Source organism: Lepus europaeus, chromosome 6 (genome assembly GCF_033115175.1).
Source record: "Lepus europaeus isolate LE1 chromosome 6, mLepTim1.pri, whole genome shotgun sequence".
In the NCBI taxonomy this organism is placed as follows: Eukaryota; Metazoa; Chordata; class Mammalia; order Lagomorpha; family Leporidae; genus Lepus; species Lepus europaeus.
In genome coordinates this window covers 58475841-58500691 of record NC_084832.1, presented here as the reverse complement: position 1 = coordinate 58500691, position 24851 = coordinate 58475841, and the positions used below count along the sequence as shown (strand labels likewise).

General features: G+C 43.6%; 2 protein-coding genes across 2 annotated transcripts in view; one reads left to right on the top strand and one right to left on the bottom strand.

Moving 5' to 3' along the window:
• GPALPP1 (GPALPP motifs containing 1) overlaps positions 1-1598 on the bottom strand; it is a 32783-nt gene extending 31185 nt beyond the window's left edge. The window contains exon 1 of the mRNA XM_062194156.1: positions 1417-1598. Coding sequence (XP_062050140.1) covers positions 1417-1504 — 88 coding nt within the window. The 5' untranslated portion in view covers positions 1505-1598. The remainder of the gene's footprint in view (positions 1-1416) is intronic.
• A 108-nt stretch (positions 1599-1706) lies between these two features.
• The window catches only part of NUFIP1 (nuclear FMR1 interacting protein 1), a 43004-nt gene continuing 19859 nt past the window's right edge, over positions 1707-24851 (top strand). Inside the window, exons 1-6 of the mRNA XM_062194155.1 lie at positions 1707-2136; positions 5007-5089; positions 5734-5832; positions 7454-7516; positions 8508-8584; positions 22424-22516. Of these exons, the coding sequence (XP_062050139.1) occupies positions 1725-2136; positions 5007-5089; positions 5734-5832; positions 7454-7516; positions 8508-8584; positions 22424-22516 (827 nt within the window). The 5' untranslated portion in view covers positions 1707-1724. The remainder of the gene's footprint in view (positions 2137-5006; positions 5090-5733; positions 5833-7453; positions 7517-8507; positions 8585-22423; positions 22517-24851) is intronic.

The following is a 24851-nucleotide window of genomic DNA, read 5'->3' as shown; positions in this document are numbered from 1 at the left end:
CAGTCTACAAATCAGAACATTAAAGGAGGCAAATATGGACGGAGGAGTCTGAGAAACATTTGCCTGGTATACATGATGAGCACATGTGGGGACAGCATGTCTATAAACTATTCAGATATATGCAGTGTATTAAACTTGTAATGTGAAGCCCACACTGTGCAACAGCAGGTTAAAGCCACAGGCTGAAGCGCCAGCATCTATATGGGCGTTGGTTTAAGTCATGGGTGCTCCACTTCTGATCCAGCTCCCTGCTAATGCAAGTGGAAAATGGCCCAAGTCTTTCAGCCCCTGCACCCATATGGGAAACCCAGATGAAGTTCCTGGCTCCTGGCTTTGGCCTGGGGTTGTAACCACTGGGGAGTGAGCCAGCAGATGAAAAATCTCTCTCCCTTTCACTCTGTAACTCTGCCTTTCAAACAAATAAATAAATCTTTAAAAAAAAAAAAAAAGATGCCTTTGTCCCACATTGTTGTCCTTGCATTCGATATCAGGCTCTGGACTCCAGCTTCCTGCTAACGCACATTTGATGGTTCCCATAGTTGGGTTCCTGGTACCCACACGGGAGACCTGGATTCCGTCCCCAGTTCTGAGCTTCAGTATGGGCTAGTGCCAGCTGTTTGGTGCATTTGAGGCGTGAACTAGCATATGGGAAACTGCTCTCTCTGCCTTTCAGGAAAAAAAAAAAAAAAACACACAAAAAATTTCAGACACATAATGTAACCAAATAGGAAAATGCCCAAAGGTAAAAAGGAAGGCGTGCAACATTTGACAGTTTGGAAAGGTTTCTCTGAGATGACATTTAACTTGGGCCTTTAAGGACGGGCAGGAGATTGCCGGGTACGTCTGAAAAGTGCAACCAGGGACAGGCCAAGAGAAGCCTTAAGCTTGGAGCAACTGCGCAGAGTCTGGGAACTATAAGCACACTGGGATGTGTCAGCTGTGATAACTGAATGAGAGGTTAGGCAGGCAGATCCGAGGCCAGGACCTTGCGCATCAGAAAGCAATATGGCACGGAGGTCTGGGAGACCCGCTTCGTTTTAATTCGGGCTCCATACTGACACTAGCTGTGGTTTGGGCACCTGCCCGGGCCTCGGTGTCCTCATGTGTCTATGGAAATAATAGTATTTTCCTCATATAGTGGCTGGGAGGATTAAATGACCGATTGTACATGAATTAACACAGCGCCCGGCTTTTATGAAGCGCCCTATTGGAATGGATCATCGTTATAATGGTCACCAAGCCAAAGCTCGCGTTCTGGGGAGCCGCCCAGAATCTTGGGAGAAGAGTTAGCTGGGGTCGGGCCGCGCTCACTCACCACTCCGCCCTCCAAGACCTCAGCTCTTTCCTCCAACGCCAGGGCCACTCTAGAAAAGGGGTCAGTCGGGCCTGGCGGGCAGGGGACACGTCTCCGCTTACCGGGGCTCGGGTCCCGCTCCTCGTCCTCCGCCGTGCCGCGGGCCTTGAAGCCGGGTGGTAGCGCCGGCCCGATCAGGTCCCTGGCCATCCGCGGTGGCCGACACTGAACACGCACACAAATCTGTCCGCGCACTTCCAATCTACCCAAAGAGCTGCCCTCGACCAGCCGCAGATGCTGGAAGTTTTTCCGGCTCCTACTAATGACGTAGAGGCCTGTGGTTGGCTGAGCCCCGTGGGTTGCGCTAACGGAAGTGACGCCGAAAGCTTGTGCCACAGTCGCATGCTGGGATTCCTAGCTGGAAGGTGGCATGGCTGAGCCAGCTAGGGAATTAGTGGCTCCTAACGAGTGGGTTCCAGCCTCGGAGGTGACGCCCGCGTTGGGGCCCGGGAGCGGCACTGCTTCGCTGCGGAACAACTGGATGCTGTGGTCGGCGCTGACGCCACCGCCGCCTCCTTCGTCGTCTCCTCTCGCACCCGGGTCAGAGCCTTGCACCGAGGCGCAGCCTCCCATGCTGGCCCAGTCTCTCTCCGGGGCGCCGCCCCCCTTCGATGCTCAGATTCTTCCCGGAGCGCAGCCCCCTTTCGACGCCCAGTCCCCTTTTGATTCTCAGCCTCAGCGGAGCGGCGTGCCTTCCTGGAATTTCCAGGCGGCGACCTCATGGTACTGGGGACAGTCTCCTGAGGGTTTTCCGCTGCATCAGAATCCCCACAACCCTCCGGGTAAGTGGCTGTTCGGCGCGGTACCGCCCCCCCCCCTTCCTTCTCCCATTTCTCCCTTTCTTCTCTCCACTTTGCCCAGTAGTCTTGGAACTTGATCACTAATGCCTTAAAATGTCTGAAACGTCTTCCCATCTTGCAGCGACTTACTAACTTCTAACTGTGTGCTAGGAATTGGGGACTACAGAGTGAACAAGATAGAAAACTTGTTTATGGCGTCTCCGGAAAGTAGTTTTTTGGAAGATAATGTGCATGCTTTGGGGTTAGATAAAGCAAAGAAAAATGGGAGGGAGTGCCGTTCGAAATGTCGCTGTCGGCCGTAAGGAAAGTGACATTTGAGGAAAGACCCCCAGGGAAGTGAGGGCGCAGAGTCACGGCTACATCTGGGAGAACAGGGATACACGCAGCAGAAACTTCGAAGTATCAAGGCTTTGAGGTGGAAACAGTGCAGCAGAGTGGAAGTCCGCGTGGGCTGTGCCGAGGTACAGCTGTAGATGACGGAAGAGGGTAGACCTGTTAGGTCTTTGTGGGTCAGGGGCTTTTTGACTTTTCCCGCATTGTGAGGTGGGTAGTGCAAAGAACGACGGGATCTGATTTGTCTTGAGAGGATTCATGGGCTGAAAGGGAGTCCAGTTCTCAAACTGTTGCCGTTGTCCAAGGGAGAGAGATTTGACACTTGAACCAGAGTAGAGCTGAGAGAGGATGAGAAGTAGTTGTTTCTGGATAAACGTTAAAGGTAGGACAAAAAGGGTTTGTTGAAGCCGCTGACCGCAGTGCTGGCATCGCATATGGATGCCCCGGTTCGAGTCCCGGCTGCTCCACTTCTGATCCAGCTCTCTGCTATGGCTTGGGAAAGCCGTGGAAGATGGCCCAAGTCCTTGGGCCCCTGCATCCTCTTAGGAGACCATGAGGAAGCTCCTGGCTCCTGGCTTCCCATCAGCCCAGCTCCAGCCATGGGGCCCATTAGGGGAGTGAACCAGTGGATGGAAGACTTCTCTCTCTCTGCCTCTGCCTCTCTGTAACTCTGTCTTTCAAATAAATAAATAAATCTTTTTTTTTTTTTTAAGGAATTTGTTGAAACACAGGAAGTGGGATGTGAGATAGAGAGGAGACAAGAACAACTTTAAAGTTTTCTGCCAAACAGCTGGAAGGATGGAGTTGGTATTAATTGAAATAGAGAAGAATGTAAATGGAGTAGATTTGGAGGGAAGACCAGGAGTTGCATTGGGAATACATTCACGTCAACTAGAGCTGTTGAATAGGCTGTTAGCTGATAATCTGTACTCCCAGGGGAGATTTGTGGGTGGAGTTGTAAGTTTGGGTGTCATCTGTGGGTAGCTCGTATGTAAAGCCTCAGATTGTTCATGTAAAGCCATTATCCAACTCTGTATAGGATTATGTTTACATTAAATCAAATCCAATCCTCTCTATAGGATTCAGTTTACATTAAATTAAAACCAGTGTTTCCTGGGTGTCAGATGCTGGGAATATGAGTTTCACCAAGTCAGATGAGATTGGTTTTTAAGTAGAAATCACAAAACTGGGATTGGTGACAAAGGTGTATAAAAGGTATTTTCAGAGAGCAGAGAAAGTGGGGGAAAGCTTTTAGAGGAAGTGTCTTGGGAGATGTCTTGGATTTGGGAAAAGATACCTTTTTTTTAAATTAATTTATTTATTTGCTCCCCAAATGGCCACAACAGCCAGAGCTGGGCTGATCCAAAGCCAGGAGCCAGGAGCTTCCTTCGGGTCTCCCATGCAGATATAGAGGCCCATGGACTTGGGCCATGCTCTAATCCTTTCCCAGGCCATAGCAGAGAGCTGGGTCAGAAGTGGAATAGCTGGGACTCTAACTGGTCCACATATAGGATCTCGGCACTGCTGGTGGTAGCTTTACCTGCTAAGCCACAGTGCTGACCCTGAGATAATTTTTAGATAGCAGCAAAGAGGTGTCAGTGCTAGGTAAGTTCTGAAGGTCACGGTGTTCTAATGTGATTGAAGCAGAAAGTGTGGAAGATGGGGGAAGGGCCGGGAAAGAAACTGTAACCTCATCAGGACTGTAGGAAGCCATTTGCAGATTTTTGGTGACATGACTGAAGAATTATTTTTGTGTGGTGTCGGACTGTTGGAAGAAAAAGTTTAAGTATGGGGAAAAAAATGTGGGAGGCTAGCACAGTAATCTAGGTGAAAGATCAGGTTTTTGAGTTGGGTCGTGGCAATAAGAATGAAAAGGATTTGAGAGGAGACATACATCATACAGTTCTGTTTTCCTGGTATGATATTGATGCTCTAAAGAGCTGTATTAGAGACTTTTCTGGTTACGCTTCTAATATTTGAAATATTGGAAGGACTTTTATCAGATTAGATTGTCAGTATTCCTACCTAAAGCATGTATGGACATATAATTTCTTTTTTTTAAAGATTTTATTTATTTATTTGACGGGAAGAATTACAGAGAGAGAGAGAAAGAGACAGAGAGAAAGGTCTTCCTTCCATTGGTTCACCCCCCAAATGGCCATTATGGCCAGAACTATGCCGATTCGAAGCCAGGAGCCAGGTGCTTCCTCCTGGTGTCCTATGTGGGTGCAGGGGCCCAAGCACTTGGGCCATCCTCCACTGCTCTCCTGTGCCACAGCAGAGAGCTGGACTGGAAGAGGAGCAACCAGGACTAGAACTGGCACCCATATGGGATGCCGGAGCCGCAGGTGGAGGATTAACCAAGTGAGCCATGGCGCCGGCCCCGGACATATAATTTCACCAGTATTTTTTTCATTTGGAAAATACTTATTTTTAAACCCTAATCTGTATTAGTTTGTTTGAATTTCTATTTTTCATAACTGTGTAGTTGTAAATGTTAGTGGATTTTTGTTTTTCAGGTAACCATTCTTACTTTCCACGGAACCATGATGCAAAGTTCAATGACTTCAACATTCCTCCCAATAGAAAACAGAAAAAAAAGGTATTTTAAAGATGTTCTTGATTGTGAAACTTTGGTCCCTGTCTCATGGTTTTGAATGTTTTGTTTCTTTCATAACTGTCTTACTGTTTTGTATCCATTGTTTATCTTATGAAATGCAATAGAATGAAGTATGTATGCCTATGTTGAGACACTGGAATCTTTCTATAATAGAAGTTTTAAGTGTCTTAGCTGTAAATAAAAAAATTCAAGTAAAATCTCTTTGAGAAATAAATGGAGTAATTGTAGAAAGACATTGAGTATATTTCATTTTGGCATATGCTATACTACATCTTAATTGCGTTACTAATTTGAAATCTCGTTTATATTAGCTCTAATTACATTAAATTTTTTTTAAATCATGCCTGGCTTTTGCTACTAAGTAAAAATCAAAGAAACAGAAGCATCCTGTCTTTAGGAATATTTCTGCATATAAATTACTTCTACAAGAGGGCTTATGAAAGTCAGTGGAAACTTCATATTATCTTTTATTTCTATTTGTGAACTTTTTGAAGCCCCCTCATGTAAGAGGTATGGGAAAAATATCAAAGTATATATTATTAGAAGGATAGTTATGTTTTTATTATGGATTGAAGATTTTTTTTTTTTTCACCAAAAGCTTAATGCCTCTTTGTTTTTGTTTGCAGAAAAGAAAGGAGCCAGTTTTTCACTTTTTTTGTGATACCTGTGATCGTGGTTTTAAAAATCAAGAAAAGTACGACACACACATGTCTGAACACACAAAAGTAGGTTTTCTTTGTTGTCCCAGAATTTATGTAACAAAACAGCCTTAAAACTGTTTGTTTGGTAGAAACTCCAAGTTTTTCCTTAGAAGTTCAGTTTTCGTAGAAACAGGATTTGATGACAAATGGGGTTGTGACCGTTGGGCTTAGAGTTTGGGGGTGGGGAACCCACTACTTCAGGAAGAAGTAAGATGGCAGCAGAGAAGGGGAATCTGACAGCTCTTCTATGTGTGCACCGCCGCTGGTCAGAGGGCAGTGTTCCTTTCTGTTTCTTTGCATACCTTTGTGAGTTTTTTACCTTTAAAGTGGCCCTTGAGGAGTGGGCATTGTGGTACTGTGGCTTAAGCGACTGCTTGAAACGTCCACGTCCCTTATCTGCCTGGTTTGAGTCCTGGGTATTCCATGCTTCTGATCTAGCTTCTTGCTAGTTGCCTGGAAGGCAATAGATGATGTCCCTACTGTCCACATGGGAGACCTGGATGAGGTTGACTGACCTAGCCCTGGGCTGCTATGGACATTTGGGAGATGAACCAGTGGATGGAAGGTTGCTGTATCTCCATCTCCGTGTCACTGTGCCTTTCAGATAGATAAACAAATAAATACATTTAATTAATATAAAGGAAGCTTGCCCTTGACCATTTAACCACACCATGTCATTTATAATGTTTCTTACAATCTCTGAGGGTGGCCCATACTTTAAAAATTATTAAATATTTATTAAAAAATATTTATTAAAAAATATTTTTTAAAGATTTATTTCATTTATTTGAAAGACATAGTTACAGAGAGGCAGAGAGAGAGGTCACTCCCCAGATGGCCACAACGGCTGGAGCTGCGTCGATCCGAAGCCAGGAGCCAGGAGTTTCCTCTGGATCTCCCACATGGGCGCAGGGGCCCAAGGACTTGGGCCATCCTCCACTGCTTTCCCAGGCCATAGCAGCGAGCTGGACTGGAAGAGGAGCAGCCAGGATCAGAACCGGCACCCACATGGGGTGCCGGCACCTCAGGCCAGGGCTTTAACCTGCTGCGCCAAAGCGCCAGCCCCCTTTAAAAAATATTTAAGCCAGAATGTTTAAGAAGAAAAAAAAATAACATAGTCCTTGGTTTGGAAGGGTTCTCTTTCAGTTTATAGCAGGGTTGGGGAACATCTGGTGCCTAGGCCAGCAAAATCATTTGATCTGGGCCTGCCACAGCAACTGCAAGTTGCTGGACTCAAAATTCAATAAATCTTTTGCAGGCTAATTTTTTTAAGTCGATAATTTTGTGTGGCCTGAAAATAATGTTATAAATATCCAAATAGCTCTTGGGAGAAAAATGGTTCCCCATCCTTGGTTTATAGGAATGACATTCAATTTAGGAATTATAAACATCTTACCATATTACTGATAATCATGCTTTCACTCAAATGGAGAAGTGAAAGATTTGTTACTGTTCTGTGTACCTAGAGAGAGTCATTTCTCTTTCAATGTACCTCTGTTTGGAGTGATCTTTGCTACTGACCTGAGTATGCAGTGATAACACTACATAGGTGGGATAACTAGATGATATGGCCAGAATGTCTGTGTATTGGTAGTAGGGTAAATTTAATTTGGAAAACATAACTCTTTTATTTTAAACTCCGTAGTGTCCGGAAGTAGATTGTTCTTTCAGTGCACATGAGAAGATTGTCCAGTTCCACTGGAAAAATGTAAGTTCTTGGGTTTTGTTTAACCCTGTCTTTTTTTCTGATGCATGCTTTTTATTTTATTGATCTGTTAGCTTCATAGTTCTTTTTTGAAATAGCCTAATAATAAGTTACATTCATGGAGTACTTGGTACTTCATAAGGGATCTTAACATTTTCTATTCAATTTTGTCCTCACTAACAAGTGTGTGAAATAAGTGAATATTGACCCATTTAACAGATTAAAAACAGATTGAAAAATAATTTGCCCAAAGCTTCAGAATGGATTCTTGCACTTGAATTTTTTTACTTTAAATTCTATTCTGGTTTTACTACGTTATGCTACTTCAGATTGTCGTGTCTATTCATTTCTTTAGTTACTGCCCTCAATTTTGGTTAAGTCATTCATTTGAAAATTTAATATCAGTTGAGAAAATGGGTAACATATCTACTTTGTAGCCAAAATATGTTACTCCTTTTTCCCCTGTTGTCTTAGTTCATTTTGTGCTGCTAGAACAGAATACCTGAGACTGGACAAGTTATAAATAACTCGATTTATTTCTCACTGTTTGGAAGGCTGGAAAGTTCAAGATTGAGAGGCTCACATTTGGTGAGACCCTTTTTTTTTTTTTTTTTTTTTTTTTGTCATCCCATGGTGTAAGGTGGGAGGGGAAAGCTGCTTGAGCAAGAGAAAAGGGGTGGAGGGCAACTCACCCTTTTTATCAGGAACCTACTCCTTTGATGCTAGTGTTCAATCCCTGATGGCAGAACCTGGTGATCTAATCTTCTTTTAAATGTCCCGTCTCTGTTGCTTTGGGGATTGAGTTTCTAAGATGGGAACTTTACCAGAGCACTTAGCAGTAACGCTGATCTAAAATACATGAGAAATTTTTGAAAGAAAATATTATAATAAGGATGGATAAAATCTGCTTACTTAGTTTGAAGATTTCTGCTAGTGAATTTAATGTTGGCTTCGGATTGTTAGAGGCATCCAGTGTGCGTCTTTTTCCCTCCAGATGCATGCTCCTGGAATGAAGAAGATCAAGTTGGACACTCCCGACGAGATTGCAAGGTGGAGGGAGGAAAGAAGAAGGTGGGTAACGGGCTCAGAACCAGTGACGTGACTTTCTTTCACTGTGACAAGGCTGTGTACTTCAAAGTAACGAGCCATCTGGCCTTAATGAATGATGTGAAGAGGGAAATTTGGTCTTGTATAACTTTTGTTGTCCTTCAGAATAGGTATATACTGACTTTGATAATATTATTATCTAATGATTTAAAAATAAAGATACAGTATTTATTGATGTAGTTAGATTCATTTAATTCCCTTACGTTGTTGTTACCAGGGAGTAGGACTGTAAGCCATGTTATATGAGACTATTATTAAAGGTAGTTTTGGGAGACCCAATAAGAACTCTTTATTTAAGTAACAAATGTGTTACAATGGGACTGTATGCTGCTCTGAAGGGAGCTGCTACATGCCACCTATTAGATATTCAGTGGCCAAGGCAGAGGTGGGTGAGTGAGTATTCCTATTTTAAAAAAAAAGTGCAACATATTGCTATTTTTATTCATTTGGTTATTTTTTTTCAACAGAAATTGTTGGGTGATTGCTCCATGCGAGGCAGAGAGGGTACAGCCCTGAGCAAGATAGACATGTGCTAGCTTGTCTTTCATAATACAAAGACCAGAAACTCATTCTTAAAAGTAAAATTAAGAAATTTAAAACTTACTGTATGACTTCTAGTTTTGCACTTACTAGTTTAGTTGATGTCTAGCTAGAATATATTCTTAAAATCCCAGTATAAAAAGCCTCAAGAAGGACTGGGTACTTAATCTGAAGCAAAAGACTAAGCCAGAACTATTAAAATGATCAGATACACTCTGAAAGTCAAATGTTCTTTTTCTGTAATGAAAAGAAGCTGAGAGATCCAGGGGGTGACAAAAAGAAAAATTATCTGTAAAGGTCAAGAAGGATTCTTAAAACTGTTGACCAGCTGGTTAGATCCATCCTGAGTTCAATTTAGTTTAAAGTTTTGGGGCAGGGATCCAAGTTGAAATTCACTGACATAGGTAGTAAAGTGCCAGGAGGCACTTTAGTGGTACTATTTTGTGAAAAAGTTAGTTACTGCCCCTGAAGGCTTTGAAGCTGATTCTGAGAGTAACCAGACAAAACAGGAAGATTCAGAAAGGCCGGCGCCGCGACTCACTAGGCTAATCCTCCGCCTTGCGGCGCCGGCACACCGGGTTCTAGTCCCGGTCAGGGCACCGATCCTGTCCCAGTTGCCCCTCTTCCAGGCCAGCTCTCTGCTGTGGCCAGGGAGTGCAGTGGAGGATGGCCCAAGTGCTTGGGCCCTGCACCCGCATGGGAGACCAGGAGAAGCACCTGGCTCCTGCCATCGGATCGGCGCGGTGTGCCGGCCGCAGCGCGCCTACCGCGGCAGCCATTGGAGGGTGAACCAACGGCAAAAGGAGGACCTTTCTCTCTGTCTCTCTCTTACTGTCCACTCTGCCTGTCAAAAAAAAAAAAAAAAAAAAGATTCAGAAAAACTGAGAACGATTTTTCAAAATGTTACACAAACATCAGGTATCAATATTGTGTGCAGAGGAAAGAGTTGGATGAACGTGTAGGTACTCAGAGGAATTTAGTTTTTAAACATATAGGATCCAGTCTGCCCAGATGGGCAAGGTGGATGTGGTAGAATTTCAAGAGCATCTTCAGCTAATAAATGAAAGAATCTAGGCAAGGTGGCATAGGGTATCCCAGAATGCCCATTAACCTTTATCTCTTTGGCAAGACTTGTTTTAAAGGTCACCAGATTGCGCGCCGCCCCCCCCCCCCCCTTATTTCTTTTATCTCAGTACTGTCAGAATGGCAGTCTGTAACAAAATAAGGAACTTGTACCAGAATGTAAATCTGTGTTATTTCCTTCACTGAGAAAGTCTTATTAAGAAAAAATACCAGCTGAAGTAAATACTCTAATTAGTGGACATTTGATTTATACTTTGGTCTAAGTGTAGGATTGATGGCAATCCCTGAACCAAACTATCCTAAAGCATTATTACTACCTGTTTGGTGAATACATAGCTTATTTTTTTAATATTTATTTATTTGAAAGAGTAACACAAATAGAGGGGAGGCAGAGAGAGAGAGAGAGAGAAAGGTCTTCCATCCGATGGTTCACTCCCCAGATGGCTGCAGCGGCCGGAGCTGTGCTGATCTGAAGCCAGGAGCTTCTTCCCGGTCTCCCACGTTGGGGCAGGGATCCAAGGAGTTGGGCCATCTTCTACTGCTTTCCCGGGCCGTAACAGAGAGCTGGACAGGAAGTGGGGCAGCCGGATCTTGACCGGTGCCCATAGGGGATGCTGGCACTTCAGGCCAGGGCGTTAACCCACTGAGCCACAGCGCTGGCCCCGAATACATAGCTTATTAATAGAACCACAGTAGCATTTGTCACATTACATTGTAGCTGGTCTTAGTCTTAGACATCTTTGATTCTGCTGTCCTCTGCACAGTGCTTGGAATTTAGTTATGTAAGGAATGAATATTTGTTGACTGGATTGCCATTAGATGATGAAATATGGAAAGACTAAGTGTTGGCTTTGATAAGGGGGCATTAGCCAATTGCATGATCAAGCTAGAAGTCGGAGCTGGGACCATGAAGTCATTTGTCTTAGGGAAGAAGAAGCTGCTTGCCTTTGCTAGGAAGCTGTTTTAACAAATGCAACTTTTTTTTTTTTTTTTTTTTTTTGCTTGTGTCACCACAGATGTCTGGTTTAAAAAAATTTTTTTTTTGTTATATTGTTCTTGTTTTAAAATTTGTTGGTTTTATCTTATTGCACAGAGGAATAAGCAACTAAGTATTCAGATAAGGATGTCTAATACTTGGGTTTCAAAGAGCTGATGATGATGGTATTGAAGATATTGCGTTAGATGAGATGAATGTAACCTAGCATTAAGACACTTGATTCTCACCCCGCCCCCTAATCTTAGCCGTGATTTTGATCAGTTGGAGGTTAGTGCAGTTCACTGATGCCAAACCCTTTTGCAAATGTTGAATTCTGTTGAGGGGAATGATAATGGTTACTAGTAAGCAATGATTGTGAAGGACCTAAGAAATTAAATCAGTAAACTAAGCTATTGAATTTCCCAAGGTCTGAGTTCACTTAAGGTAGTAGGGGAGGTCTCGAATGACTTTCTGATTTGCCAGATTTTGTTCTTTTGACTCTAGTTTTTGTATAAGTTAATCATTCTTAAACTGGGAAATGTGGAACCATTATTAAGTTAATTGAAGCCAATGACAATTCTGTCACTGTGGAAGAGGAAGAGGACCACATCTGCTTTGGAATGTTAGGATATTCCATGACAACAGGAGGAGGAGCTGAACTTGGAACTAATTAGGAAGATATAAAGGGAGGCTGGGATTAGTAGTCAAACAGGTTGATTGTTCGAGGAACTGTGAGTATAGGTACAAGATGATCGAAGATTTAAAAAGATGTCAGTTGAGACTGGCACTGTGGCACAGAGAGTTAAGCCATGCTTATGGCTGCTCCACTTCCAATCCAGCTCCCTGCTAATGCCCCTGGGAAAACAGTGGAGGAAGGCCCAAAAACAAAGCCCTTGGGTTCCTGCATCCACGTGGGAAACCTGCAGGAAGCTCCTGGCTCCTGGCTTCAGCCTGGCTTAGCCCCTACCATTGCAACCATTTGGGAAGTGAACGGGTAGATGGAGCTTATCTCCCTCTCTCTTTCTCACTCTCTCTAACTCCGACTCTGACTCTGCCTCCCCCCCCCCCCCAAAAAAAAGTGTCAATTATGGGGGCAGAGAGAAGTAGGTAGGTATAGAACATTTGTGAGATGAAAATTGGCAGTATTTGATGAGGAGTTTAAGAGACTTCTGGTTTTTCATGTGAGTATCTCTGAGAGATGGTGCCTCTGCTGGAATAGGGAGTATTGGTGGATGATGGGAGTTAGAGATATTGATTTCTCTGAGGAGATCCTGAGACATCTGGATTATGTTGAGTAGGCATTGAGGCTCAGAGATAGATTTGTTAATATGAAACTGAGTGTGGAAGAGATTGCCCACAAAGAGAGGGTTGAGTGAAAAGAAAAGGTAGCTTAACATTGAACCTTGAACATTTCCAATGTTTTAGGTACAAATAGAGAGTAACAGTTAACAAGACTGCCAAGTGGGATCCAGAAAGGTAGAAGACTAAGATTCTGAAAGCCAATGGAGGGAAGAATTTTAAGGAAGTTATGGTTAGCAGGGGATATTGCTATGGAAAGATCAAATAAAACACGAACAAAAAGTGACAGAATTTGTGACACATGTAGAGCCTCCTTGAAGGGGATTCCAGATGCTTACTGCTTGGCCCTTCTCCTGTGAGCTTCCTGCCATCTGTCTATACAGCTGTCTTTAATTCTAACACCGTATCCAGTGATTCTTAACAAGAGGGGTTGCTTCTGCCAGCTGCCCTAGGCACGTTTGATTCTGCAATGGAAGCACGTATACTTGGAGTTCTTTCAGTTCCTTTTACCTTCACATTTTCAGGGTCCTTCACCTCTGTGCAGTTTCAGCCATTTTCTCTTTTCTTTCTTTCTTTTTTTTTTTTTTTTTTTTTGACAGGCAGAGCGGATAGTGAGAGAGAGAGAGAGAGACAGAGAGAAAGGTCTTCCTTTTGCCATTGGTTCACCCTCCAATGGCCGCTGCGGCCGGCGCATCTCGCTGATCCGAAGCCAGGAGCCAGGTGCTTCTCCTGGTCTCCCATGCGGGTGCAGGGCCCAAACACTTGGGCCATCCTCCACTGCCTTCCCAGGCCATAGCAGAGAGCTGGCCTGGAAGAGGGGCAACCGGGATAGAATCCGGCGCCCCAACTGGGACTAGAACCCGGTGTGCTGGCGTCTCAAGGCGGAGGATTAGCCTGTTAAGCCACGGTGCCGGCCAGCCACTTACTTTCATAGCCACACTGTGGATTTTAAAGTTGTACATGGGCCTCTTTGATCACTATTTCCCATCCATCCAGCTCTCACTGTCACCTGCACCTGGGCTTGGAATAGTTGAGGCTTTCCAGCCCCTAACGCTCACCTTCTTTTCCTGTCATCTTCCTTCTGTCTCCACGGCCCTACCCTCCTGCACTCTCTTCAGTCACTCCTGTCAGTGTCGCAGCTCCCTTCATTGTCCTTTGTTGCTCTCACTTGGCAGAATCTCAGCTCTGACCCAGCTGCTAAGTTTTGTTCAAGAAAACTGCACACTTGAGATGTACTCTGCAAGTGAGTACCCAGCAACACTGTCTGACTTAGGGAACTGACTTGACTACTGAGAACTTTAAGGTATTTTTTTGTATTTGTTCTTTTGTGGTGCACAGTTAGATGTTCAGTATGAATATATGTCTTTGTTATTAGGTGACTGAAGTGTGAAACTTAAAGATTTGTTTAACTCATTTTGTTTTAACCAGCTAAAATGCGCAGTGGATACAAACCTCCTCAGAATTGATGAGCAGGATTCTGTAAAATGGACTTAACCTAGTTTTTCTGGTTATTTCCACCTTATTTGCTTGTAGGAGCTTTTGGTCTCTGCCAGACTTCTTCTTTATTGTATCTCCTCCAGACTTTTGGACCTTTTGACCTCTGGGTTGTTTTTTTTGTTTGTTTGTTTTTTTGTTTTTGTTTTTTTTTTTTTTGGACAGGCAGAGTGGACAGTGAGAGAGAGAGAGAGAGAGAGAAAGGTCTTCCTTTGCCGTTGGTTCACCCTCCAATGGCCGCCGCGGCCGGTGCACTGCGGCCGGCACACCATGCTGATCTGAAGCCAGGAGCCAGGTGCTTCTCTTGGTCTCCCATGGGGTGCAGGGCCCAAGCACTTGGGCCATCCTCCACTGCACCTCCGGGCCATAGCAGAGAGCTGGCCTTCGAAGAGGGGCGACCGGGACAGAATCCGGCGCCCTGACCGGGACTAGAACCCAGTGTGCCGGCGCCGCAAGGCGGAGGATTAGCCTATTGAGCTGCGGCGCCGGCTTGACCTCTGGGTTTTGCTCATGTTCCTGCTTCTAGAAAATCTTACCTTTTATTTGAAGTTCTACTCATTTCTCTTAGCCCTGCAGAAATCCCTTTGGGGATATTTTTTCACACCTTGGAGGTATGTGGTACCCTTCTTTGAAGATTGTGTCTCCTCTCTTCTTTAGCATGGATAGTCTTTGTTGTTGTTAAGATTTTTATTTATTTATTTGAGAGGTAAAGTTACAGAGAGGCAGAGAGAGAGAGTCTTCCATCTTCTGGTTCACTCCCCAGGTGGCTGCAAAGGCCAGAGCTATGCCGATCTGAAGCCAGGAGCTTCTTCCGGGTCTTCCTTATGGGTGCAGGGGCCCAAGGGCTTGGCCATCTTCTGCTGCTTTCCCAGGCCACAGTAGAGAGCTGGATGGGAAGAGGAGCAGCGGGACTAGAATCAGCACCCGTATGGGATGCTGGAGCTGCAGGTTGATGCTTAGCCCACTATGCCACAGTGCCAGCCATGATAGTCTCTTTTTTAAAAAAGGATTTTTAATTTATTTGAAAGAGTGAGAGATGAGAGTGAGCAAGTTCACTGGTTCACTCCCCAAATGGCCACAGCAGTCAGGCCTGGACAAGACCAGAAGCCACGAGCTTTAGAAATATTAGAACTTCTTGTACATAGCTTTTTTTTTTTTTTTTTTTTTTTAAGCTCTATGTATTTATTTGAAAGTCAGAGTTACACAGAGAGAGAAGGAGAGGCAGAGAGGGAGGTCTTCCATCTGCTGGTTCACTCCCCACTTGGCCACAACGGCCGGAGCTGTGCTGATCTGAAGCTAGGAGCCAGGAGCTTCTTCTGGGTCTCCCTTGCAGGTGCAGGGGCCCAAGGACTTAGGCCATCCTCTACTGCTTTCTCAGGCCATATAAGAGAGCTGGATAGGAAGTGGAGCAGCTGGGACTCGAACCAACTTCACATATGGGTGCCAGTTCGAGTCCCGGCTACTCCACTTATGTTCCAGCTCCCTGCCAGTGTACCTGGGAATGCAGCAGAAGATGGCCCAAGTGCTTGGGCCCCTACACCCACATGGGAGACCCAGAAGAAGCTCCAGGGTCCTAATTTTGGCCCTGGCCATTGTAGCCACTTGGGATGTGAACCAGCAAATGGAAGATCTCTGTTGCTCTAGCTCTCTGTAACTACATTTTGGAGGGAAAAATTTGTAAAAAAATGAAGAAAGCAAATTCGGTGGAAATAGATTGACTTAATAATTATGATTGGAAATTACGTGTTACTAATAATATTTAGCTTGCTGTGGTTTTGAACAATAAATTCTCACCACATAGAACAATCACCCAGAAAAACTAGTTATCTGTACTTGAATGCCTTGCTTTCAAAGGAGCTCTTCCATATATAGTTGTAAACTATGCCCCCTTGTGGTTTTGTGCAAAGAGTGATTAAAGACAAATTTTCTCTGGCTAGAGAAACTTGAAGACTACTAATATTTGAAGGTGAAAGCTAACATGGTTAGCATGTGTTTCTATAGAATTCGATGTAGAAAACTACTTTGATTTTCTAATTTTAGCAAAAAATTCCAGCAACCTTTGAATATATATATTAATGGATAATATAATATCTTTTAATAACTTCTTGGTAATAGTTTAGCTTGACATTTTTAGGTAAACATTCTGCATTTGAAATGACAGAGATTGCCATAAATGGCTAAGGTCATTGACCACAGATAGGAGTAGACTTTTGCCTTGAAGACTCACTCGGATATGACAAATGGGATAAATATACATGAGGTGGCTGTAAGACCACAGGCAACAGATACATTGATTTTGTCCACAGAGGGATAATAATGTCTGGTCAGAGCTACCAGGAGTCTTTAATAGGCAGGGTCATCACTTTGTTTTGTAGGGCTTCCTGTAAATGATGAAGTGAGCAGCCACTTGTTTGTTTCAAAGTGCATTATATATAAATTTGCCCTTTTAGTGGAATTTTTCTGACGGACTTACACAGTTGTATAAACACCACCACAACCAAGTGTTCCATTGCCCTAAAAACTCCCTCATGCCCTTTGTGGTCAGTCACTCTACACCCTTCCAACAGCCACTGATCTGTTTCTGTTCTGTGTTCATGCCTTGCAGAGCATGAATTCCTTGTAAATGGAATTACACAGGATAGCATGTGGCTTCTCGAATCTCCTTCATCCATGTTGTTGCATGGAGCCATAGTTCTTTTGTTTGTTTTTAATTTATTTGAAAAGTGGAGTTACACAGAGAGAGAGGTCTTCCATCTGCTGGTTCACTCCCCAGATGGCCACAACGGTTGGAGCTGCACCGATCTGAAGCCAGGAGCCAGGAGCTTCTTCTGGGTGTCCCATGCAGCTGCAGGGGCGCAAGGACTTGGGTCATCTCCTGCGGCTTCCCCAGGCCATAGCAGAGAGCTGGATTGGAAGTAGAGCAGCCAGGACTGGAACTGGCACCCATATGGGATGCCGGCACTGCAGACAGCGTTTTTACCTGCTACGCCACAGCGCCGGCCCTGAGCATAGTTTTTATTGTGGATTGAGAGTCTGTTCCATAGCATGCATGTGTCACAGTTCACTTTTCTGTTTTCCAGTTGGGAGTTGTTTCCCATATTTGGTCTTTATGAAGGCTTTATAAACTTTCACATATAGGTTTTTGTTTTGAATGTAAGTTCTATTTGACTTGGATGAGTACTTGGGAATGGAATTGGTTGGCCATATGGTAAGCACATGTTTAAGTTTATCGGAAACTCCCAAACCTTTTAGGAGGAGAATTTGTAAGTCCAGATATGCCAGTCTGAGCATGGAAAACGTTCAGATGACAGAGAGTGCCAAGGGTGCAGCGGTGCATGCACGAGTTAGGATGGAGCAGCGACCTTACTACCATGGCTTGGCACAGAGGGTTCCCTGCTTCCCAAGTGAAAAAAAAAGCCCAGGGCTGCTGTTGCTGGTTGACCTACCACCAGGCACAGGCTCTTTCTTACTGCTCCTTAGCAGGTGGTTTTCATCTTCGCTGCCAGAAGGTTTCTGTAAATCCAATGATAAGCCCACATGCTAGGCAGGAAAAAGAAAAAAAGTAACAGGCACATATGGCCTGTTTCCCCCTTTTTATTGGGAAAACAATGGTTTTGTTGTTAGCTTCAACCAGGGGTTTTCCACTGGGCAGAAGTAGATTGCCTGGCCACCTTCAGTGACAGTGGAGTTGATGGAAAGGCCCCACATTGTTAAGAGGAGAGAAGAGGCAGTGACACTGTTTGCCCTGTCCTAATGTTTGGTGGCATGCTTTGTCCAGTTTCAAAACTGAATACAGAATTGACTTCCGCAAGTACTTAATATGCTTGGTGATGATTCATTTCATGTAGGACAGTTGGGGGCAGAGAGATGGAGTAAGCTAGTTTCCAGAATGCAGGCTGAAAGTGAGCTGTGATAGTGGTTTCAAGTCCCATGGAAGAGGAACTGCAAAATCTATTGAGTGAATAAGTGAGATCACAGATTTATGAGATTCAGAGATAGTTAAAAGAATGAGGAAATTGGGCAAAGATGACAATTTTATATGAAGTTTATTTGTATCCAAGTTGTTGCCTTGTTTTCTTTCTTTCTTTCTTTTTTTTTTTTTTTTTGACAGGCAGAGTGGACAGTGAGAGAGAGACAGAGAGAAAGGTCTTCCTTTTGCCATTGGTTCACCCTCCAATGGCCGCTGCAGCCGGCGCATTGTGCTGATCCAAAGGCAGGAGCCAGGTGCTTCTTCTGGTCTCCCATGGGGTGCAGGGCCCAAACACTTGGGCCATCCTCCACTGCCTTCCCAGGCCATAGCAGAGAGCTGGCCTGGAAGAGGGGCAACCGGGACAGAATCCGGTGCCCTGACCAGGACTAGAACCCGGTGTGCCAGCGCCACAAGGCGGAAGATTAGCCTATTGAGCCACGGTTCTGGCCAGGTTGTTGCCTTGTTAATGGCTCTAAAATTATTATTATTTTTAAAGATTTAATTATTTATTTGATAGAGTTTCAGAGAGGCAGAGAGAGAGAGAGTCTTCCATCCGCTTGTTCACTCCCCAAATGGCTGCAATGGCCAGAGCTGGGCCTATCCAAAGCCAGGAGCCAGGAACTTCTTCCAGGTCTCCCCTATGGGTACAGGGGCCCAAGAAGCTGGGCCATCTTCTGCTTTCCCAGACCATAGCAGAGAGCTGCATCAGAAGTGCAGTAGCAGGGACTTGAACCAGCAGCGCCCATATGGGATGCTGGCACTGCAGGCAGCGGCTTTCCTTGCTATGCCATAGTGCTGGCCTCTGAAATTATGTGACCCTTGCTGAATTCAACTGAGATTGATCTGTATTTTGCATCTTATTTTTCTCTGTTTAACTTGTTCTGAAGTGTTCATACATTTCTCATGTATATATATATATATATATAAAGATTATTTATTTATTTGGAAGGCAGAGTTGCAGAGAGGCAGAGAGACAGAAAGGCCTTCCATCTATTGGTTCACCCCCAAATGGCCACAACCCTGGAGCTGGGCCGATCTGGAGCCAGGAGCTTACTCCGGTTTTCCCCCGTGAGTGCAAGCACCTAGGCCATTTTCTGCTTTCCCAGGCCATAGCAGAGAGCTAGATTGGAAGTGGAGCAGCCAGGACTAGAACCTGAACCAGTGCCCATATGGGATGTCAGCACTGCAGGCAGCGTCTTTACCTGCTATACACAGTGCTGGCCCCTTTATGTTTATTTTTTAAGATACACATTTGAAAACTTTGCTTTCAGAAACAGTGGCATGTACTTCACAGCACACAGGGAATCCACTAGGGGGAGTGTTTTTGTAATATTTGGTGCTTGACTGCGGCTCTGAGGAAACCCTGTCATCATTCAGAATTGTGGTGTAGGGGTCTGCTCCTCAAGCAGATCACATCTCTGAAGTGCAGACGACAGTGCCCTTGCATAGCTGGCACTGAAGCACATTGAGAGTAAAAAGGGGTGGTGCCTTAGAGAGAAGAGGCCTAGGAGGAAATGGGCAGTAGTTGGAGAATAAGGAAAAAGGGAACAATGTGAGCAGAATAGTTAAGTGCTAAGGTGATGGTTTGCACCAGTGTGCCCATTTATCGGTTCTGTGGTACTTAAGGACTGTTGCTGTGGCTAAAAGTATAGACAAGGAGGAGGGTAAAAAAGGTGGTAAGAAATGAAAGAGACGGGCTGGTGTTGTGCAGCAGGTTAAGCCACTGCCTGTGTTATCGGCATCCCATGTGACCGCCAGCTGCTGCACTTCTGATCCCCCTCCCTGCTAATGTACCTGGGAAGTAACAGAGGATAGCCTGGGCCCCTGCTACCCCAGTGGGAGACCCAGATGGAGTTCCTGGCTCCTGACTTCGGCCAGGCCCAGTCCTGGCCATTGGGGTCATTTGGGGAGTGAACCAGGAGATAGAAGATCTCTGTCTTTCTCTCTCTCTGTAACTTTGCCTTTCAAATAAAGAAATACATTTTTTAAAAATGAAGTGAAAGAAGGAGAAGAAAAAGAGCATATGATTTCACTGCCAGTTTCTCTTGGGATGTGAAAATATCCCTGTTGCAGTATAGAACTTCATCACATTCATTCTCTTAACAGGAGATGTAATTGTACCATGTAAGATATAATCTGGGAGTCTTTTCCCCAGGGGCTTTTGGCTTCATTGTTTCAGGTGTACTTCAGGAAGCAGCACTGTATCCTTCGTTGGAGCACTTGACTTCTTATCCTCCCGTGTCCGTTTTCGTTTTATGTTGGTGGGTTGTTGTTTGTGTACGTGACTATGTCTTGTGTTCTCTTCTTTTGGGCATATTTCTTTTTCTGGTACCCTTATTTTCTGTGTAAATGAAATTTTGAAAGAGGATTTTACTAATTTTGGCACTGAAAGCTAGAACCTTGTAACTGGAAGACATATTGGAAGATTCCTTACCTTTAGGAACCTGATATGTTAGGAAGTGAAAGTCAGGCTTCACCAAAGGACTTTCCACAAATCTTTGATGTCTAATGTAGGGAGTTCTTCTGTTTCATATAAATCTACCTCTGTAACAAATACTTTGATTCTTTACCATTGAAAAGAACATACCTAGCATTTGTTTATTTATACACTGTGCATTAAAGTACCAAATCTTATTTTTTCACATATGACCCAAGAGCTTAAGGGTCTGCAGTATTCAGAATGCTAATACTAAAGAAACACAGTATAGTAAGAGTAAGTGAACTTGAGAGTTCTGTAGGTATTAAGTAGCTCTACCTAGGGGCTGTAAAAGTCAGCACTGTTTTTCTCATTTTTGCTTCTGCATATTCTATGTTAAGTTTTGAGGGCAGCTGACTACCATCCTCCCTGTAAGATTATTTTATTGCCACCTCTCCCCTATTTTAAATGCTGCAAGTAGTTCCTTTCTTTCTTCAGAGGTTTTATTTTTCAGCCTATTAATCATCTGTGAGTCTCTTTTGGATCCCTTCCAAATTTTATTTTTTCTCTGTCTTTCTTTTTCCAGTTAGAAGTACAAAACTGACAGTGCTTCAGAGTGTTTGACTACTCTTGAGTGTCATGGGAGGAAGATTTCACACTTGTACAAAGTGCCAGAGTCCACTTGATAGAACCCTAGAGTGTGTTTGCTTTCTGAAAGCGCAGTTCTTTGTTGCTGACGGGCTGTCAGATTTTTATCTTCTATGACCTTGATCTTTTCCTCTTATGTTTATTTATAGCTTGCGCATTCATCATCTTTTATTTATGCAGTTTATTTTTCTTGGCTGGATGTATTGCTTTGCACTGTCCTCATTGAAATTCATTGCCTTTTTTTCTGATTACTTCACCACTTACTCAGTGTCATTTCCATTCCTGTCTTCTAATATGGCCAGCCATACGTTTCATATTGTCTATGCCATTCAAGTCAGTCATGCAGATGTTAAAAAATAAAGTGTCTTCTCAGCACTGACGGTCAGAGTTTGGTGTTTCTCAAAACGTATTCTGCTGAGCATCTGGGCTGAGGATAGGAGCTGTTGGTGTCCTCACCTTCTGAGTTTTCTCCCCTCTCTGGTGTCTGTCCTCGCCCTCAGAGTTTGGAACCTGTGTCTCCACTTGCTATGCCAAGAAACAAAGAAAGCAATCCATCTTGCATGCTGCTGTCAGATGGAATCACTGCCTTGTATATATCTCTCTAGCCGTGACTCTGGCTCCCCATCACCTGCTGAATTCAATAAAAACTTTCTAGTCTGGTAGTCAAGACACATTTTGGCCTGTGCCTCCCTTTCCAGTCTGATTCCCTGTAACTATATTATGTTTCATATAAATTATTCCCTGGTACCTCACTTCTGAGGCCAAGGTTCCTCAACTTTCTTTACCCTACTTCAAACACTGGAATGTTTCCGTCTGATTTCTGTCTGTTAATGCCACTTCAGATCAGTTTCTTTCGTGTTCCTCTCTGGATTTCTCCAGTTAGGTGTAATCATCCCATCTCCAATTTTTATAGTCTTATAAGTATTATATTGTGTCTATGATAGCGCCGATCGTATGTTTTCCAAGACTTCTGGTAGACTGTGTTTTCTTGAGAACTATCCCTTCCTCATCTTTAATTTTCAATATATCTAACACATCTGCATAAGCAGTTGCATTGACTTAAAATTTTTTCTTATAGAATTTATGAGTACATGCCAAAGAAATGAATTCTATCAGTCTGAGCACATTGTATGATTTACATAAGTAAGTTCCTTATTTAGTTGCTGATTGGTAGCACATTTGTGGACCAGCAGCTGGCCAATGCCTTGAGTGGCACTGTTAACAGTCTATATTTTCCCCCTCTTCACAACATTCTAGAGCAATTAAAGGTTTATAATGATTTACTGGATTAGTTTTAAAACCAAAATTGCTAAATACAGTAATTGTTTGACTGCTTACTTCAACTTGTCCTCTCAAAGGCCTTTTATTCTTTTTTAGAAACTACCCAACTCTTGCCAATATTGAAAGGAAAAAGAAGCTAAAACTTGAAAAAGAAAAGAGAGGAGCAGTATTGACAACGACACAGTATGGGTAAGTTCCCTCAGATTGCTTGCATTCTCAGTGCTAAATAAGTATTCATGTGGCTTTCAAAAAGATATATCATGAACAAGTCCTTTGGGTCTGTGTCTCCCAGTGAAATAGTGTCCTTACCAGAGGCAACCTGTTTACAGCAAGCAGGTGATATAATCATTTCAGTTTATTTTTTGATGCTGTCCTGAACATTGCTTTATTTATTTATATATTTGAAGTTTCATTTTATTTGAAAGAGAGACAGATGGGGAGAGATCTCCCATCCACTGGTTTGCTCCCCAAATGCCCCAAACAGCCAGGGCTGGAGTAGGTAGAATCCAGGAGCCCAGAACTCAATCTGGGTCTCCTACCTGCATGACAGGGACCCAAGTACTTGAGCCGTCATGTGTTGCCTCTCAGGGAGTGCATTAGCAGGAAGCTGGTTTGGAAGCAGAGTAGCTGGAATTTGAAACAGACCCTCTGATAGGAGATACAGGCATCCCAAGCAGGGACTTGACTGCTGCAGCACATGGCCATCACATGGACCTGGCTTTTAGAGCCAGACAGTATACTTGAGGGTTGCCCCATTACTGATCTATAACAAACTTCTTTCTGTAAGGATATGTAGGTAGCTTAAAGATATCCTACAGTATTTTTAAAAATCAGTTTTCTATGGGTAAACATTTAAGTTCTTACCAATCTTTTGCTAATAAAGTTACATTATTGCCCTTGTACATACAATATTTTACATATGTGCAAGTATTTCTGAGGATGGATTCCTAGAGATGGATTTGCTGAGTAAAAAGGTATATATATTTGTAATACTGATAGATATTGCCATATATCTATCATAGGAGCTGGACCAGGTTGCTGCCCCATCAGCAATATAGGAGACACCTTATTTCCTCCATCCTCTGACTTTCATAGAACTACTTTTTTTTTTTTTTTATTATTATTATTTTTGACAGGCAGAGTGGACAGTAGAGAGACAGAGAGAAAGGTCTTCCTTTTTTGCTGTTGGTTCACCCTCCAATGGCTGCCGCGGTAGGCGCGCTGCGGCCAGCGCACCACGCTGATCCGATGGCAGGAGCTAGGTGCTTCTCCTGGTCTCCCATGGGATGCAGGGCCCAAGGACTTGGGCCATCCTCCACTGCACTCCCTGGCCACAGCAGAGAGCTGGCCTGGAAGAGGGACAACCGGGACAGGATCGGTGCCCCGACCGGGACTAGAACCCGGTGTGCCGGCGCCGCTAGGCAGAGGATTAGCCTATTGAGCCGTGGCGCCGGCTCATAGAACTACTTTCATAATTTTTCCATTTTATTTACTTTTTACTGAAGTACATTATAATATGGTATACAAATTTTAAATAGACAAGTCGATAAATTCTTATATATGTATATACATACCCGTTCACATCCATGTAACCTCTACACAGATTAATATACAGAACATCTTAACCTTATGAAGCTCTTAAGCCTTTCCCTGGTTACTGCCTCCCCACAAAGGTAGCCCCTTTTCTGAATTCTGTCATCATTAATTTATTTTGCCTGTTCTTAGAACTTTATGTAAATGGAATCAAATAGTATATATTCTGGGGTACATGATTTCTTTGGCTCAAAATTATTTTGTACTAGTTATACATTTTATATGTAGTGGTAAATTATTTCTCATTACTGTCTGGAACCAATTGTGAGAATATATATGCATTCTGCTGGAAATTTGGGTTGTTTTCACTATGGGCTATATGAATAAAGCTGCTGTGAACATTCTTCTACGTATCTTATGGCCAAAAGTATGCATTTTCCTTGGTCATATACATGTGCTAGGTCATAGGTTAGCTTTAATAGATATGGCCAGTTTCCCAAAGTGCTTGAGTCAATTTGCACTTCTTCTAATGATATCTCATTGCTTTGTATCCTGGTCATGCTTAGTAATGCTATACCTTTCCTCATGGCTAGTGGCACTGAGCCTGTCTTTTCATAGGCTTATTAGCCATTTGAATATTGTCTTGTAAAGAACCGGCTGAAAGCCTTTGACTAGTTTTTAATGGAGGCTGCCTTTCCTATTTTGTTTGCTTAGATACGGATGCTTTTTGAGTGGAGTGCGTATACTACAAATGTGTCCAGCAACATGTGGCTTGCCTTTTCATTTTCTTAATTTCCTTTTGAAGGATATATTTACTTGAAAGACAGAGTGATGGTGCGGGAGACCAAAAGATCTTCCATTTGCTGGTTTACTCCCCAAATGGCCGCAACAACCAGGGGTATTCAGCCTAAAGCTGGGAGCCTAGAACTCTAACCAGGTCTCTCTCATAGGTGGCAGGGTCCCAGGAATTTGAGCTATCTGCTGCTTTCCT